General features: G+C 42.4%; 1 protein-coding gene across 5 annotated transcripts in view; it reads right to left on the bottom strand.

Moving 5' to 3' along the window:
- Positions 1-794: 794 nt before the first annotated feature.
- The window catches only part of TACC1 (transforming acidic coiled-coil containing protein 1), a 131,997-nt gene continuing 115,254 nt past the window's right edge, over positions 795-17,537 (bottom strand). For 3 of the 5 annotated variants that reach the window (XM_073653927.1, XM_073653925.1, XM_073653926.1), the window contains 7 exons: positions 16,391-16,483; positions 14,510-14,586; positions 14,383-14,426; positions 13,019-13,179; positions 12,817-12,923; positions 6,277-6,397; positions 795-4,924 (listed from right to left, as the gene is read on the bottom strand). In XM_073653927.1, coding sequence (XP_073510028.1) covers positions 4,856-4,924; positions 6,277-6,397; positions 12,817-12,923; positions 13,019-13,179; positions 14,383-14,426; positions 14,510-14,586; positions 16,391-16,483 — 672 coding nt within the window. In that variant the 3' untranslated portion in view covers positions 795-4,855. The remainder of the gene's footprint in view (positions 4,925-6,276; positions 6,398-12,816; positions 12,924-13,018; positions 13,180-14,382; positions 14,427-14,509; positions 14,587-16,390; positions 16,484-17,537) is intronic. The other 2 variants (XM_073653928.1, XM_073653929.1) reach the window with 1 other exon arrangement.

The raw sequence follows: 17,537 nt of genomic DNA, 5'->3' as shown, positions 1-17,537 counted from the left end.
ATACTTTTATAAAAAGATATATTAAAATCAGGAAATCTGCTTACCTGAGCAAGTTGTGTAGACACAACTCCTGTGAAAGCTCAATAACGGTTTCTGCTGCCCCATGGCTGGGTGAAGAACTCCACCACGATGATTGATGGGAAAGCAAATTCACGTTTTCGAGATGCACTAACCCAAATGAATAGATAAAAGAAGTGGTTTTTATTCCACAATTTTAAGATTGAGTCTTCCAGTTCTGTAGACATATCCCCTAATGTATACAAACGGGTGGCAGCATAAAGATGGAGGCCTTCCTCTGGGCATCAGAGTGCAGCTCTCATGTGTATGAAGGAAGGAGGTGAGAAGCTCCATGAGGCTTGCTGGATTTGGCGGTTCACTTGAGTTAGTGGAAGCAAAGGGGGCGCGCGTTGTGAGGTCGCGGGGGTAATGCAATAACGGTTTACGGGGGTAGTGTATTGTGAGTTTATTTTTTATGGTGGGGAGTTTTCTATGTGCAACACGTCGATCTAATCACGGCTGACTTTTTATGTCGGATGCTGATCTGGGACTTCTATTCAGACAGCGGTTTGATGGTGCCAGGACGGGAATGTGTCAAGGACTCTAATGGCTTGACCGGTGTACAATAGCTAAAATTTTTCTTTTAGACATTTTTAAGAAATCTTACCATTTTTCTTTTCCTTGCTCGACGTTATGAATAGGTGACGTCGCATCACTTTATCTACATAACCCTACCACAACCGTATATTTTCTTGACATGTTTTCAAAAACCCCCCCCAAAATATAAAGACCCGGAGTCATATCTGAAACACCATTTATACATACACAAAAAAACAAGGAAAAAATATATATATATGTCTTCATATATTAGTCAATGCTTCTTCTTGTCTGTGTGAGAATAGTCAATTATCTGCACATATAAAAAAAGAATCTGCTGTATATAAAATATACTGCGGTTAAATATATATATATATACGTTTATGGAGCCAGGTTGTGTCATCTCAGAACAGGCTATAGACCTCGCAAAAAGCAGAACGGTTATTTGGCTTCCACATCTGGAAAAAAATATATCCTTTCATATATATTTATTTTTGCAAACAAGGATAGCAGCAGAAAATATATGACCTTTAAATTGGTCACTGTCTTTCTTGAAGTAAGGCGGGGAGGCTCAAAGGAGAGGTGTAAGATTTTGGGGGGGGGGGGGGATCTACTTTTTCTCCCCCCCAGAAAAAGTCCCACTCTTGCCCAAAATATGTTACTGGTATTGCAGCTCTGCCTGATTCGCTTGAATAGGTATGACCTGTAATACCAGGCAACGCCTTTAAACATGAGTGGTGCTGTTTTTAGAATTGAAATATAAGTTTACTCTTCACGCTCCAATTATGGAAACTCCTTTTAAATATGTTGTAATTAAAAGCGAAATAAAACATGGGCACAGCTTCATACTACTATGTAAACTACAAAGGCAAAGATGAGATGAACAAATTATAAGGGTACAAAAAAAATGTAGGCTTATTCACACTTCGTATCCCACACTCATACAGTAGCATAGGCTGTATAATATTCATACAAAATGGGAAACAAATAAAAAAACCTTCTAGACCGACATATTCATGACTGATGCCAAAAGGAAATTCTGCAGTGTGAATAGACTCTTAGGAACTTTAGAGGAATGGGAAATAAAAATTGAGCGAGTAAGACCATCCCCAAAATCTAACTTAAAAAGGACCTGTCACCAGTCCAAAAGTGGTTATCTGTCCTTATTTATTTTTTTTGTAAATCCAACATATGGTTCCAGAGATATGGGCCTTTTTAAATATTGTGCCCAATATGCAAATTTTTATGGCCTTTACCAAGGGGGCATGGCTCCAGGGTAATTATGCAGAGCAGCCTAAAGCCACGCCCCAAGACGATCCAGTGAACAGCACCCCCTGTGATAAGACCATAAATAATAACATTTTGGGTGCAGTGAATTAAAAAGTCCCTTAGCTTTGTATGAAGCAAGAAACACAAAATACTCATGGGATCAGCTGAAAAAATTTGTGAGCAAAAATGGACACTTTTGACCTTGTGATAGGTCCTCTTTAAAGTAAAACATGGCTGCTTTCTTCCAAAAACATCTCTGCCTACAGAGGTCGCAGCTCTTGTTCCCTTCAATGAAGTTGAGCTGCAATACTCGACACAATTTGTAACCAGGGGTTTTGTGGTTTTTGGAAAAAGGCAGTTATTTTTTTATTCTGAGCTACCCAATTAAAAGGTTATGTGATGTCAACATCCCATCTTCATTTGCCCTATTAGAGCATATAAACATCACTGATGAAGGTCCTCCACTGAGGACAGAGTGAAGAGTGTCTCTCCACTGAGGACAGAGTGAAGAGTGTCTCTCCACTGAGGACAGAGTGAAGAGTGTCTCTCACTCTGGAGGAAGAGAGAGCCTGTCCATGTATTACATGTCAGCCATTCCTTTCAAGGCCTGCCATGTAATTACACTTTTTCCCTACAGTGGCTGCTGCAAGAAAAATATAAAAAGGACCTAGGACTTCTCTTCGAAAGACAACTCCTTTAACAGGAGGGGTCCTAAAACATTTTGTAGCTTCCTTTGGCCTGCGTATAGCGGATCATGGCAGCCTTAAGGCTTTCTTGGAGATGGTGCTTGATCCACCCTAGAATATCCAACAGAAGGAATATTCTCTTGACAGAAGAGGAGTCAAGATTACAAATCAGTAGTTGATGGGTGTCCTGGGGATGGCCCTGCATAATAATAATAAAAAAAAATTGTAGGGTAGGTTATCAAGCCTAACTCTAGAAGGGAAAGAACTATGAAGCATAAAGATCTTAAAGACTAATGGAGACCATGTGCCATTTGGCCCTGGTTTGTGCAAAAGTACAAGCCAAGTCATTAAAGTCTCTAGTTAAAGGAGACCGAACACTTCTTAACTGCCCTTACCTAACTCGAAAGCATTAGTACAGTCTGATTTCCTTAATGGGGTTCTTCAAGAATGTAATAAAATGGCTTCTGTCAGGTAATTTAAATAGCAGCCGTGCTAGTCACGTGTCAGGATGGGCTGCAGTCCGAAAAAAAACCACAGCTCCCGAGACCTGACAGAGGAGCTGTATCATAAGAAACCATACCGGAGGGGTTGGAGAAGAAATAAATCTTTCTCCAAGATTCCTGACTAAACAAGGAAGACTTGAGTTTGGAAAAAAAATCCTTTGTGCATAAATCAGCCAAGGAGAAGATTTATTTTTTTCTGATGTCACAGCCCTTCTACACGGCTCATAGAGGTGTGTGTGCGCTTACAATACATTTCCTCTGTCACTTGAGACACAGGTCTCGGGAGCTGTGTTTTTTCAGGCTTCATCCAATCCTGACATTTGACTAGGATGGACTACTGTATGAATTACTTAATAGGGCCATTTTATTACATTCTTGGGGAACCCCTTTAAAAAGGGATAACAAAATTGTCCGTCAAAACATTTAGGAGTTTTAAATGAATGGCTATGCAATCATGTAGGCATCTACTGTATGTCACCAATACTTGCATAAAACGTCATCCAATCCCAGTAGTTACAGACAAATCCCATTCTGACCTTACCAATCTAAAAACATACTTGCCAACTCCCCAACAAAATCCGGGAAGCTACAAGAACAAGTGGCCAGACATGGCAAATCTCGTGGGCACAGTCAAAACCTCCTAGAAAGTAGCACTTCGGAAAGATTCCTTGAAAGAGACTCTGGGATGCTCACTCATTAGATTGAGCCTTGGTGTTCATGCACAATCTGGGGACAGGAAATGTGGTTCTGGCAAAAGGGACATGCCAGGAAAAAACTAAAAAAACAACCTAAAAACAGAAAACTCCTGGATACATGTCCTTGAAAGTTGGCAAGCATGTCTAAAAGTCATCCCCCTTTCTGTCTGGTCTTGGATACAGCAGAGCCAAACATGAAATTGTACTTTGGACAACCTTTTACTAGACTCAGTATTACCTATTTCAGTCAAGGAGGTAGAGCTTGATAAGGAGGATCTTACCTACTGCTCCACCTTTGACCATATCTATATGTCATGGATCCCTTTAAAGAAGATCAAATGTAGGCTTTTTTGTTTTCTATTTTTTTTTTCAAGTTTATGATGTAAGGTATTTGAAGACCCTTAAACTATACTTCATGACTTCTCTTCAAGTTGTCTATTGGACCAGCCAATAGTGTATTATCATCCTCGCCAGCACAGTGCTTAATCCTGCCCAATCCTCTTACGAAACACTCAGACAATGCACATTTGCATCAGTCAGGGTGAAAAATGTACATTAACCCTATGATTATCGATGGGTCCAAAAATAAGATGACCGGGCATGGACTGTTAACGTCTCATAATAAGCAATTACCAGGAGTCAGTTTGGGGGGAATAATACTAGTGAGTCCTCAATAGCATTGCAGATATACTGTATGGTAAAACTTTCTGCACAGATTACTAATGCTGCTGCTTAAGAGGCTTATGAAATCCTAGTGGCCATCAGCTCGTTAATAGTTACTCCGCGTAATGGGGGCTCCACGGTGAGACCGCACAGTAAGTATACCTGGATTATTGACAAGCACAATGCCCGCAGCACCTATCGATGCCAACATATGACAATAATGTCACAGCCTGGTACATGGGCAACACAGGTTTGGTTTCAAAACAAGAAGGGTCCAAAGTAATTCAAGAAATATACATCAGGAATGTTCTTCCTGCCAGGAGCACTCATTATACGCCGCGTAGGAAGAAGGAAAATCCAAAGTCTTATAAAGGACTCATGCGGTTTGGGAGCCATTAGATGAGGAGTGGGCGAGGAAGGTCATCGCGAGGTGATGAAAAAGACATTAGTCACTCTTTCCCATCTTGGCGATTAGCTCATCACAGATCTTTGTCAGTTCTTCGATCTCTTGGTTCTGGAAAACAGATGAAAAGGTTCAGTAAGTGGGAGTCATATCACTTCCTTTATGCGATAGCAAAGATGATGCACCATAACTAGGACACTTTAGGAGAAAGGCTGGTGAATTTCTCAGAAATGGTAAGACCACTAAGAGGTCATTTTACTGGGGATTAAAGTTGGCACAAATCGATTTGTAGGACCCGGTCCATCGGCCTCCTCAGTAATCTGTGGTCACTGTACAGGAGCCCTGAGTACCACCGCTTAGCATCTGTGGCTCTTCTTTTGATTAGCCGGCGTGGTACAACATTATTGTTGTGCTGTGATGCACATGCGATGTTGCATGCTTGGAGCTACGTGGAGGTTCTCAAGGCTCCCATCCAGCGACCACAAACTATCGACGTGGCCGATGAAACCGATTCTGGTGGAGGATGTTCATACTTACACTCTGGTACTTTCAGTGCAAGTATTCTAGGAGCGCAACCAAATTGGTTGCATATTATTGGGCTGTAAAGGAGTACCTGCTAAATGCTGCCCCTGACATCACTTAAGAACACCTGACATCATGATCAACTGCTCTGACATCACTTCCTGCACTGCAGCTATTGGCTGAAGTGGCACCTCCCAGACTTCCTGCTCTGCCCAGCCCCTGAAGGCACATAATACTCGGAATCCTGAAAGCTCTCCGCTCCATATCTTGCAATTTCCTTGGTTTTGTAGTCTAAATGCCAGAGAAGACAGACAAGTCACCGAGAGAATGACGTTTTAGCAGGTCCTTCTGTACAGCCAATATGGATCTGCGTAATTTCCTGGGTGCAGCCTCACTTCAAAGAAAACCTGTCACCAGGTCAAAAGTGATCAGTTTCTGCTCTTATTTTATTCCCGCGTCTCCATTTTTTTTCTTTTTTTAAATCCACCATATGATTCTTGATATATGGGACCTTTATATTGAGTGCTAATTTTTAGGGTCTGTACCATCACAGGATTTTGTGGGGCGTGGTTTTAGGCTGCTCTGTATAATTATCATGTGAGCAATGTTCCCTTCTGAAAACAGGAAAATTTGCAAACAGAGCAAACTTCATAAAAAGGCTCATGTCGCTAGAAGCGTATGGTAGACACACACACACATACATACATATACATATATATATATACACATATACATATATATATACATATATATATATATATATATATATATATATATAAGAAAACTCAGAGGTGCAGTGGGAATAAATTAAGGATAAAATGGACCACTTTTATTAGAGATTAGAGTTGATGTAAACTAGATATTGTTGTAGTGGATGACCCAACCAGGTCTGTAGGTCTCCTTAAAATACTTAAAGTGCACATGGGCCGTAAACTCAGCACCTTCTGTTGCAGCGCTCTCTCCAACGACTCCACTTTCATCTGTTCTTTCCTTAGTCCTGCTGTCAAAGCTGCACTCTCTGCGTTGGCCTTGGTGCGAACCTGTGCAATCTCCTCATTGGCTCTGAAAAACAAATAAGCAAAACATTAATTAGTGATGCAAAACCTCAAAAGTGGATGAAAACCAAGTCCATAGACATTGAGACAGCACAAAATTGTCTAGTACTCAAATATTGGAGACCTATCCTCTATGTAGGTTATTATAATGGGTTGGCCGATGAAAACAAGTAATTACCTATCCACAGGATAGATTATAGATGGGTGCAAGTCCGATCGCTAGGACTTGCACCGATAGGGAGAACTTTTATCCCCGTTACAATGGAGTGACAGGTTGGATGCTTGACCGCCACACCATTTATTGCCTATGGGTCTGACGAGTGCTGCACTCGTGAATTTTTCTAGCAGCCCCACAGAAAATGAATGGAGCGGTGGTCAAGCATCTGACTTGCAGCTTTATTTTGTAGCAGGGATTAACATTTCCCATTTTGCAGATTAGTGCAGGTCTCGGAGGTTATACCCCCACTGATCAGTAAGTTATCAGCTGTCTGCAGGTAGGTGACAACTTGTTTTCATTGGCTAACCCCTTCAATGTCAGATTGGGGTGGGTCCGAAACTATAAAATGAACCATAGAAACCTGTAAACATCTTTTACGGTATTAGTGGTCAAGCTCTCCTGTCTGTGCAGGAAGAGGGGGGAAGTGAGCTGTGACCACAACCTGTCGTGAGTGCTGGATACAGTGTGGTCTATAGAAATATATTGTGACATGCAGAAGTAGTGCTGTTGCTTTAAAAGCAATCAGCAACTATTAGAAGTAACACAACCAGATGAGACTGCAAGTGTTGTGCTCCAGAAGCATCCAGCAACTAGAGGGGTTAACACAGTCACAGGACAAGGGGAGTGTTTTAGCAGAGCCCCAGGGGGATTGTGGGGAAGTTGTTTACTGTCTCGCAGGAGCCGAAGAGAAAGGTAGCTTATGATCTGTATCTCACATAAGGCAAGGGAACACAATTCAGGTCAGGAGGGAAGCTAAACAAAGATCAGTTAGACTCCATGAGCTAACAGTGTGGTGTATTATCGGCCAGGAAGATAAGGACTGGAAGGAAGCCGGTCATAGAGATCATCTCCCTCATCACACCCTTCCCCCTCCATGCAGGATAAAGAATTCTGTGTACTATTGAGTCCTTGTGAAGGACAAACCTGTGGCTGTGTATGCATTAAAACTATGCTGTACTGTGCTACCGGATAATAGACTGTGTGCTGCAAAGGAGACTGAACTGTTATTACTGGAGCTTGTTGCTCAAAGAAACATTTGCATTGCACTGCCATGCATCATTAAATGTTACTGTTCTACCGTTTATAAAGACTCTTGTCAGATGTGTCTGGTCAGCCACTGAATCTATCGTGTGCCTGAGAGAAGCTGCAGCACAGGGTCTATTGTCGCCCTGAGTGACGATTCCCCCAGGATTCCAAAGAATTCACGAAACCTGTCTCGCCCTATCTGAACCTAGCGGTGTCTGTGCGTGTATGTATGTATATATATATAATTTTTTTTATTTTTTTTTTATTTCGGTCATCAGCCTTTAATAATAATGAGAGTGCTGAAAAGGAGACTGCTGATGTCTATGGAACAGGAGAGTCTACTATGAGGCTCAGAGGAGAGAGTGAAAACAGCATGAATTCAGTATTATGGTAAAATACAGTAAATTATATGAAAATTAGAAAAACATCACCAATTGAAAATGTTTAACATAACTTGACAATCATGGTCCAAGTTTGCTTCTCAATGGCAAAGACTGAGGAAAAGCTCAACATTTCTGATGATCTAAAATGGTTAAAAATTCACAAAGATTATCCAACAGAGGAGGATCATGCACATGACCAGCTTTAGGATATGTTCACAAATGCGTTACTGTGAGGGATAGGGATAACAGCTGGGAGATCACGCAGATCCCACCAGTGCCACCAATTTGTCAGAGAACCAACAGGGGGAATCACGCATATCTGCATGCTGGTACCTGTTTGTCAGGGAACAACACTCTGCTGCCTCCAATCGTCAGGACAATTAAGCAACTGACTGATGAGTGATGGACGAGGAAGTGTCGTTTTCCCCACTAGGTCAGTTATTGTGGAACTCTGAGAGTATGGTATATACACCTCCGATTTCAACTCATGGAATAGATACACAGTGAAGGAAATAATTATTTGATCTCTTGCTGTTTTTGTAAGTTTGCCCACTGACAAAGACATGAACAGTCTATAATTTTAAGGGTAGGTTAATTTTAGCATTGAGAGATAGAATATCCAAAAAAAAGATCAAGAAAAATCACATTGTATAAATTAGATAATTAGGGGCAGCACGGTGGCTCAGTGGTTAGCACTGCAGCCTTGCAGCACTGGGGTCCTGGGTTCAAATCCCACAAAGGACAACATCTGCAAAGAGTTTGTATGTTCTCCCTGTGTTTGTGCGTGGGTTTCCTCTGGGTTCTCTGGTTTCCTCCTACACTCCAAAGACATACTGATAGGGAATGTATATTGTGAGCCCCAATGGGGACAGTGTCACTAATGTCTGTAAATTGTCTGAATTGCTGTGGAATATATTGGCGCTATATAAATAAAGATAATAATAACAACAATAATAATAATATAATTATTATTATTTGCATTTTGCAGTGAGAAATAAGTATTTGATCCCCTACAAACCATTATGAGTTCTGGCTCCTAATCAACTCGTTACCTGCATTAAAGACAACTGTCTTACATAGTCACCTGTATAAAAGACTCCTGTCCACAGACTCAATCAGTCAGACTGTAACCTCTACAACATGGGCAAGACCAAAGAGCTTTCTAAGGATGTCAGGGACAAGATCATAGACCTACACAAAGCTGGAATGGGCTACAAAACCATAAGCAAGACGCTGAGTGAGAAGGAGACAACTGTTGGTGCAATAGTAAGAAAATGGAAGAAGTACAAAATAACTGTCAATCGACATCGATCTGGGGCACCATGCAAAATCTCACCTCGTGGGATATCCTTGATTATGAGGAAGGTGAGAGATCAGCCTAAAACTACACGGGGGGGGGGGGGGACTTGTTAATGATCTCAAGGCAGCTGGGACCACAGTCACCAAGAAAACCATTGGTAACACATTACACCTTAAAGGTTTAAAATCCTGCAATGCCCGCAAGGTCCCCCTGCTCAAGTAGGCACATGTGCAGGCCTGTCTGAAGTTTTCCAATGATCACCTGGATGATTCTGTGAGTTATTGGGAGAAGGTGCTGTGGTCAGATGAGACAAAAATTGAGCTCTTTGGCATTAACTCAACTCGCCGTGTTTGGAGGAAGAGAAATGCTGCCTATGACACAAAGAACACCGTCCCCACTGTCAATCATGTTTCTCTGCTAAGTGCACAGGACTACTTCACCGCATCAACGGGAGAATGGATGGAGCCATGTACAGTAAAATCCTGCGTGACAACCTCCTTCCCTCCACCAGGACATTAAAAATGGGTCGTGGCTGGGTCTTCCAGCAAGACAAATACCCAAAACATACAGCCAAGGCAACAAAGGAGTGGCTCAAAAAGAAGCACAGTAAGGTCATGGAGTGGCCTAGCCAGTCTCCAGACCTTAATCCCATAGAAAACTTATGGAGAGAGTTGAATCTCCGAGTTGCCAAGTGACAGCCTCAAACTCTGAATGATTTAGAGATGATCTGCAAAGAGGAGTGGACCAAAATTCCTCCTGACATGTGCGCAACCCTCATCATCAACTACAAAAAATGTCTGACTGCTGTGCTTGCCAACAAGGGTTTTGCCACCAAGTATTAAGTGTTGTTTGCCAGAGGAATCAAATACTTATTTATCACTGCAAAATGCAAAAAAATGTAACTAATTTATACAATGTGATTTTCTTGATTTTTTTTGGGATATTCCATCTCTCAATGTTAAAATTAACCTACCCTTAAAACTATACACTGTTCATGTCTTTGTTAGTGGGCAAACTTACAAAAACAGCAAGGGATCAAATACTTATTTCCTTCATTGTACATACCCGTTCCGGTCACTGCAGAACTCCACAATAACAAAAAGGAACTAGCTGCCACCACCAATCGTTTATACAGGCCGATCGAACACCTGTTACAAGGTATGCAGATTATAGCGCAAGAGTAACCGAGCTATTCAATTTTATATATTTAATCCAAAAAGGAGGCAGTGTTTACAAAAATATACAAAGATGTTACAAAATGGACAAACCAATACGGTATATACAATTACATGGAATAAAAAGGACAAACAGAAGAAACATACTGAACCTGATGCCGAAGGGTTGGCTCTGCTTTTTATGAAGGGGAGCTCTTCGTTTTTGGAAACTGACAGAACTACAGTGAACTGTATCTCTCAGGACTGACAAAGATTATAGTTTAGCATTTGCTTTTATTAACACAAGTCAGGCCCACATATCTCCCCTCCGATGACTTATAAACAGGGCAGCTTTTCAGACAATTATGGGATGTGGCTGGTACTTGGAAAATTGTGGGATCCCCAACTTCCACAATATCTTCGCCCATGGAGGTCCCAGGCGGTAGATATTACTGTCATGTTTCCTATCACAATTTTCATAGAATCATAGAATGTTAGAGTTGGAAGGAACCACCAAGGTCATCGTGTCCAACCTCCTGCTCAATGCAGGATTCACTGAATTATCTCAGACAGATGTCTGTCCAACCTCTGTTTGAAGACTTCCATTGAAGGAGAACTCACTACCTCTTGTGGCAGCCTGTTCCACTCATTGATCACCCTCACAGTTAAACAGTTTTTTCTAATATCTTTTATCCATCCATAGAGAGGAAATGTGGCATACATATAGTCAGCCCTCTGCCCGATATTATTTTGGAAGTGTGATTGTAGACGTCCAGTGACATAAGGCTATGCGTTACATTCGCCACAACGCCGAAAATATGACCTTCACATCCACAATATTCATAACTTGCATGGAAAAAAGGAGCCAACATCAGTCTGTTTGCAGTTCTGTGCAGTTAGGGAGGCAAGGGCCAAAAATCTGTCACCTCATGTATTCTTAGGCAAGCTTGGGGGTGGAATTTGCATCTCTGATCTATCAGATTGCCAACTTTAATTACCTGTTTGCAGGAGGGAGAGGTAGGTGGTCTCAGCTGCAGTTAAGGGTCATCTGGAAGTCATGGAGCCAGACTTCACTGCATTCAATCTATGCTTCAATGTTAAATATGAGAACGCCATAGATTTTACAATTACATGTATAACAGTCACACTCCCATTTTTTACCAGATCTTAATGGAACTTAATGGAGGTCTGTTGTGGCGGATTTTTTTTTCAAGATACTCTTAAAGGTAAAAATAATCAGTAGATAATCTGACCCTCAGTGTTTGTCAGTCTGCAGGATTTTTTTTGCATGTTTCTGAAACTTAAACTTTTATTCATTTTTTTTTTTTATTTTTTTTTTATTTTCCCGGCACTTTATATTGCAGGTAACTCAGGCAGCGGGTTTCTTAATTGGGCTGGTTTTAATTTTTTTATTTGACTTCTATCTGTCAAACTTTGCACTGCAAGGGGGAAGACCGGGGTGTAAGTACTTTCAGAGCAAGGGATCCGGAACTGCCGGGGCGGGCCTCTGGTTGCAGGGGGAAGATAGACTGCGAGCACAGGAGTCAGGTGACTGGGAAGCTGGGGGCGTGTCCAGAGTGAGAGCTGGGAGGTCACGTGACCGAGAGACTGGTGACGTGGGGAGAGAGAAGAAGAGACGAGGACATTTGCGCGGGAAAGCGGAGCTGGGTCCTGCTCAGCAGAGCAGTGTGAGAGGGTCCAGGCTCCTGGCTCCAGGACTGGGAGCAAGAGCCGGGTGCAGTGGACCGACTAGAGAAGAGATGCAGGGTCGGTGGAGCCGGGCACGTGAGATGCCGTGTTATGGACTAGGGGCTCATCGGGTAAAACCGGAGACCGCCCGCTGCCGCCAGAAGATGGAGCATTGTTTGAGCGGGGACGCCTGAAGACATCAACACCGGCCCCAGCTGGCAACTGCCTTGTGGAGGAAAAAGAGTCAGCTAAGTGTAAAAACTGTCGTTTACAACCGGTTCGACCCTGCTATATCTAGTTAAACTGTGAACTGTCAGTTAAAGACTTTTACCTGCTACTTTCCTTGTTTTTTCCCCATATTTTCCTGTTACTCCCTGCGTGGAGATTTACCCGGTTATTACAAACTTCCCCTGTTTATTAACCCCATATTGGCTGCTCTGTGTTTCTGTGTTGCTGCATCTAAAGTACCCGTGTTATAGTACAATAGTTGTATCTGCCTGATGAGGGGGTTTATATCTAATTATTTGTCATCGGTTTGTGTGTATGATCCAATCATAATGGCCCATATTGGCATGTAGAGATGTATTATATTTATGGCATCCAGCACCCTTTGACACTTCATAGGTAAACCACCTACAGGGTTGTAGAATCACTCACTTGTTTAGTTTCTCCTCCGCATGAACTTTCAGAGCCTGGTACCTCTGTTCCTCTTGCTTTACTCTTGCTAAGTAATCTTGTGCGCATTTCTTTAGAGCCTCTTCATTCTAGAGTCGTAAGTTGGTAAAGTAATTATTATTATTTTTTTTTTTATAAATTAAAAAGTTAAATGATAAAATAACTCAGTTATTCAATAAGTCACCTTCTTGAAGCCTTCGAGGACACCCTTGAGATTCTCGTATCTCCTGAAGAGGTCAGACAGGGATCTTTCCACGGAGTTTAAGTCCGCCAGGGCTTGTTCCTTCTCCAGGGTGACCTGTTGTAGACTCTTTTGGGAGGTCATCGTACTCCGCTGCTCATCTTCTACTCAAAAAAGGTGTACAATAACAGAACATTACACGGGACAGAAGTATTTATACAAGGATGTAAAGGGTGGGTGCAGAGTGCAGCTACTATAAAGAGTCTGCGAAGGACGGTATACACCTATATGTCATGTATTTGGAGGCATTTTTACCATGGTTTTCAAAAACTATACTTGCACTTCTCCCAGAATATCTCAGATGCTCCCAGAAAAAAAAAAAAGGGGACACCTCAAGGGTTCCCAAAAACAGGCAAATCTCTTGGGTGCCACAGAGGCCTCCCGTAAATCAGTGCTTCTATAAAATTTCTTGAGCCCTGGCATCCATTTTCACATTTATTGGGCAGGGAATGGGGTATGGAGGGTCTGTGAAATGGGGGGTGTGGATGGGCCATTGCTTCTAAAACAAAACAACAAAAAAAGGGGCGCTAGATTAAAATATTGAAGCGCTGCAAAACCACCATTCCCCTAGATTAAAGCCTAGAAAAATTGGCACGCAAACCCACACCCTCACTTTCAAATCCGCAAAAAAAAAAAAGGAAAACTTTGATTTTGGATCCAGATTTATCAAGAAGTTAAGACATTTTTGGAGGCTATAGTGACAACTAAGAAACCCATGAATTTTGTGGTTTATACTGGGGGGTTAAAGAGGACCTGTCACCAGGTTAGCATTTTCTGTTATTTCATTCCCGTTGTTCCCCTGAGTATTTCACTTTATCTCGTTTTAAAATCTGCCGTATGGTTTCAGGGATATGGGCCTTTTTATCTAGTGCTAATTTTTAATGATCTTTATAAGGGGGGGGGGCGTGTCTCTCAGGATCCTCTGGGGCGTGTCTTTAGTCTTTTCTGCATAATTACCCTGTGAGCCACACCCCCATGTAAAATTCCATAAAAATTATCACCAAATAAAAAGGGTCATATCTCAAACTGTGTGACTTAGTTTAAAAAAGGAAAAAAAACGGAATACTCTGGGAGCTGAAAGAATAACCTAAGACCAAACACTGATCACTTTGCACTGGTGATCGGTCCCCCTTAAAGCACCATACATCTCTACACGTTTGTTTGTCCTGTCTCATGGACGTCATTACAGCCTCCTTTCAATATCCTAAGTCACTTCTAGGTGGTGGTGAAGCTAGGACCCCTTTTTCCTCACGGGTATCATGGGTACACCACCCACCTCTAGGGAGCGATTATATTATAGTACTCACCAATCATCTGTGCAATAGTTTTCTCATATTCAGCAACGATTTTCCTGTAAAACAAAGAGGATACAAATGAGCATAATGTCGTCCATCACCGGTTGCACCCCATAATACATGTAGACAAGGACATTACCTCATCTCCAGCACCTCCGCATGGCTCTGCTCATACTTCACCTGCCAGTCCTTGGTTTCAATCTCCTTCATGATGATCTTTAGACAGACAGAGAGGAGTATTATCACCAGGTCGGGCGTATATAGGAATATACGACCATCTTACACTAAGCAGCAATTCCATATATTTTGATGGAGACAATCAACCCAATAGTAAAATGTAAAGGGAAAATTCCAGTGAACATGATCCTCTGATACCTACAGAGATCACATTGATGATGGAGGGTCCTGGTTGACATCAAATTCTGGGTGGAATTGCTATTTAAGTGCAGATATGTAATAAGTTACATCAATATGATCATGTATGGATCCAATAAAACGTAAAGAACTAGAAGCTGCATGATAAGCAGATGTCCACGAGCAACAGAGTACACGCGATGATCAATAGCAGAAACTAATACTACAGTTAATTGGTATTATAATGGTAGGAGAGGACATACACACTGTGGAGCACGTTCTGCTGCAGGGAAGCCCTAAGGGAATGTGGGCCTGCCTTTATGGGGTACCTGTATAGAGAACCCCCATACATATTAGATTAAAGATTGTCCAAAGACACCGATAATGGAGGACCATCTAGTGTGTTTGGTGGCCTCCCGACACAAGACATTGGGCAAAATAATGATCGGCATTTGGCGAAATAATGATCGGCATTTTGATTTCAAATGTCCAATCCTTTTGTTCTCCAAGAGGTAAGATGCTGTCAGAGATGTCTGGTAAACACATGAACGCTCAACCCTACACGTGTCAGCAGAGATGGTCATCAACCAAATAAGTGTTTGGTCGACATCTATCGCATGTGTATGGCCAGCTTATGAGAAGAGGTGACAGATGGAAAGAAGTACATACCCTCGTACACATGGGCTGAACCCACTGATTTTGGCGAGACTGGACACCTAGCTAATGAGTAACTCTTTCCTGACAGATGTTCGGTGAGTTAAAGGGGTCGTCCAGTCCAAATCGATAAGTCTGCAGTCACTCTGTGTGACTGCAAACTCATGAATCCCCCCAGCGCACGTACTGTGCGCTGCGGGGATTCGTCGCTTTCTGAGCCGGGACCGGAGGGTTAAAATGAGTTATACGTATTCCCGGCAAGGCCCCGTAGAGTGGGCATGGCCTCGCTCCACACTTGTATTGAGCGAGGCATCACCTTGTCTGATGACGTGGACGTCCAATGGGCGTGGCTGACTAGAAGGCGCAGCCTCGTTCCATACAAGTGTATGGAAGAATGGCCACGCCCAGTGGCCGGGAGTATGTAAAACTCCGGTCCCGACTCAGAAACCAGCAAATCCCGATTTGGACCGGAGGACAACCCCTTTAAGGATTGGGAAATTTGAGTTAAATTGGCCATTACTTTTTTGTCCCCCAGGAACATAAGTCACTACTAGAGGAGTCTGGCAGAGATTTATTTTGCTCTCCCCATAGATAACACATGAGCACTTGGCTGGGTTGAGTGTACATGTATATAGATGGGATTGATAGTGATCCACCACCAAACTCAGATGTAAGGGCACCTTAAAGCTGGCCATACACAGTCAACAACCGACAGCCATCTCCCCCAGAAGCGAGATCTCAAAAAAAAAATAAATAAAAGCAAAAACTGAAATGAGATCTACTGTTTTGCTAACGTTATAAGTTACATCTACATGCACATCCCCAGCCTTAGCATGAAGCAAAAAAAAAAAAAAGAAAAAAAAAAAAAGTGAAGCGATCACAGGACTATGACACTATTATTTCTCTATCTCCCTACAGGATGGTGAGCTTGCAAAAAAGCCACATTTTGGTCAATGATGTCTCTATGGAATGATGACAGATACGGGTCCACGTAGTCCTAGATGGAAGTTACCTCCTCTCGGATGAGAGTAAGCACCGCAGCTCGGTCGCTCAAGTAGAAGGCGTCCAAGGGATTTTGACTCCCTAAATTGAACGAGCTGCTGCACTGGAGAGACAGAAAACCCCTGGTTCACTCCCTCTGCTTATCAAGACTTATTTTAAAAGAGAGTCTCCCAGTTCTATGCGCCTAAAGCTTCATTATTATATCATCCATCAAACATTCTGCCATGTATTTTGCATTTTCTAGATCTCTGTTTGCTTTCAGTACTGATAACATATGTTATCCTAGAATCCAAACTATTGTCTATACTAGAAGAAATTATAGTAAAATTGTCAGACCTGAGCCTCTAGGGATTTTTATCCTACAGATGTTAAAGGAAATGAGAAAAAAAAAAAAAAAAAAGGGGGAAAAAGCCTGTAAGGGTCTGGGATTTAGGAGCGACCGGAGGAGTCTGGGTGGGAAAGGTCGCTCCCATACTTCCAGTCCGGGCTTTGCAGATCGTACAAAAGGCAGCTGAAGTGGCTCAGGTATGTCTTATATGTGCTGCAGCGTGTTCATTATTGATGACCAAACAGACAGAGGAAATGCCTGGATAGCTGCCCGTGTGAGACCGTTGTGTATCTCGACTACCCATAGAAGGAACTTTTTTCTTCTGGTGTTATTGGTTTAAACTGAGGAAAGGCCATTTTGCTTTCATGTGAACTCTGTTAAGGGTTCATGAAGAAAAAATAAACCCAAAACTGTTGTTTTACACCAGAACCAAGTGCCGTTGTGTGCCCAAACCACCACCAGAAACCTTGAATCCCTACACTACTCACCTGGATAAATCCACCACTGCTCTAGTGCCCCTGCCATTCTCTGCTTACTTCCCCACCAATGTGACCACTGCAGCCAATCACTAGCCGCAGTGATCTTTTGCCGCTTATCTCAGCGCAGCGGTTCCATGGGTAGACAGCACATCATCATTGCCGCAGGGAAGTAAACAGTGGCAGGCGAAGACCAAAGGAGCCGTGGCGTCAGAGCGGTGATGGATTTATCACTGTACTGTCCTTTTTACAACCTTTTCTTCCTTTCGCCACTTTTACAATGTTTACACGGCACCCGAAAATCTAAAAACTTTTTCTTCTGTCCTGTTCACTTGCTACGATGTACCAGACTG

This window comes from Phyllobates terribilis, unplaced genomic scaffold (assembly GCF_046119375.1).
Source record: "Phyllobates terribilis strain yellow unplaced genomic scaffold, ASM4611937v1 Scaffold_11__3_contigs__length_659146591, whole genome shotgun sequence".
Lineage (NCBI taxonomy): Eukaryota > Metazoa > Chordata > Amphibia > Anura > Dendrobatidae > Phyllobates > Phyllobates terribilis.
This window is presented reverse-complemented; position numbering and strand designations above follow the sequence as displayed.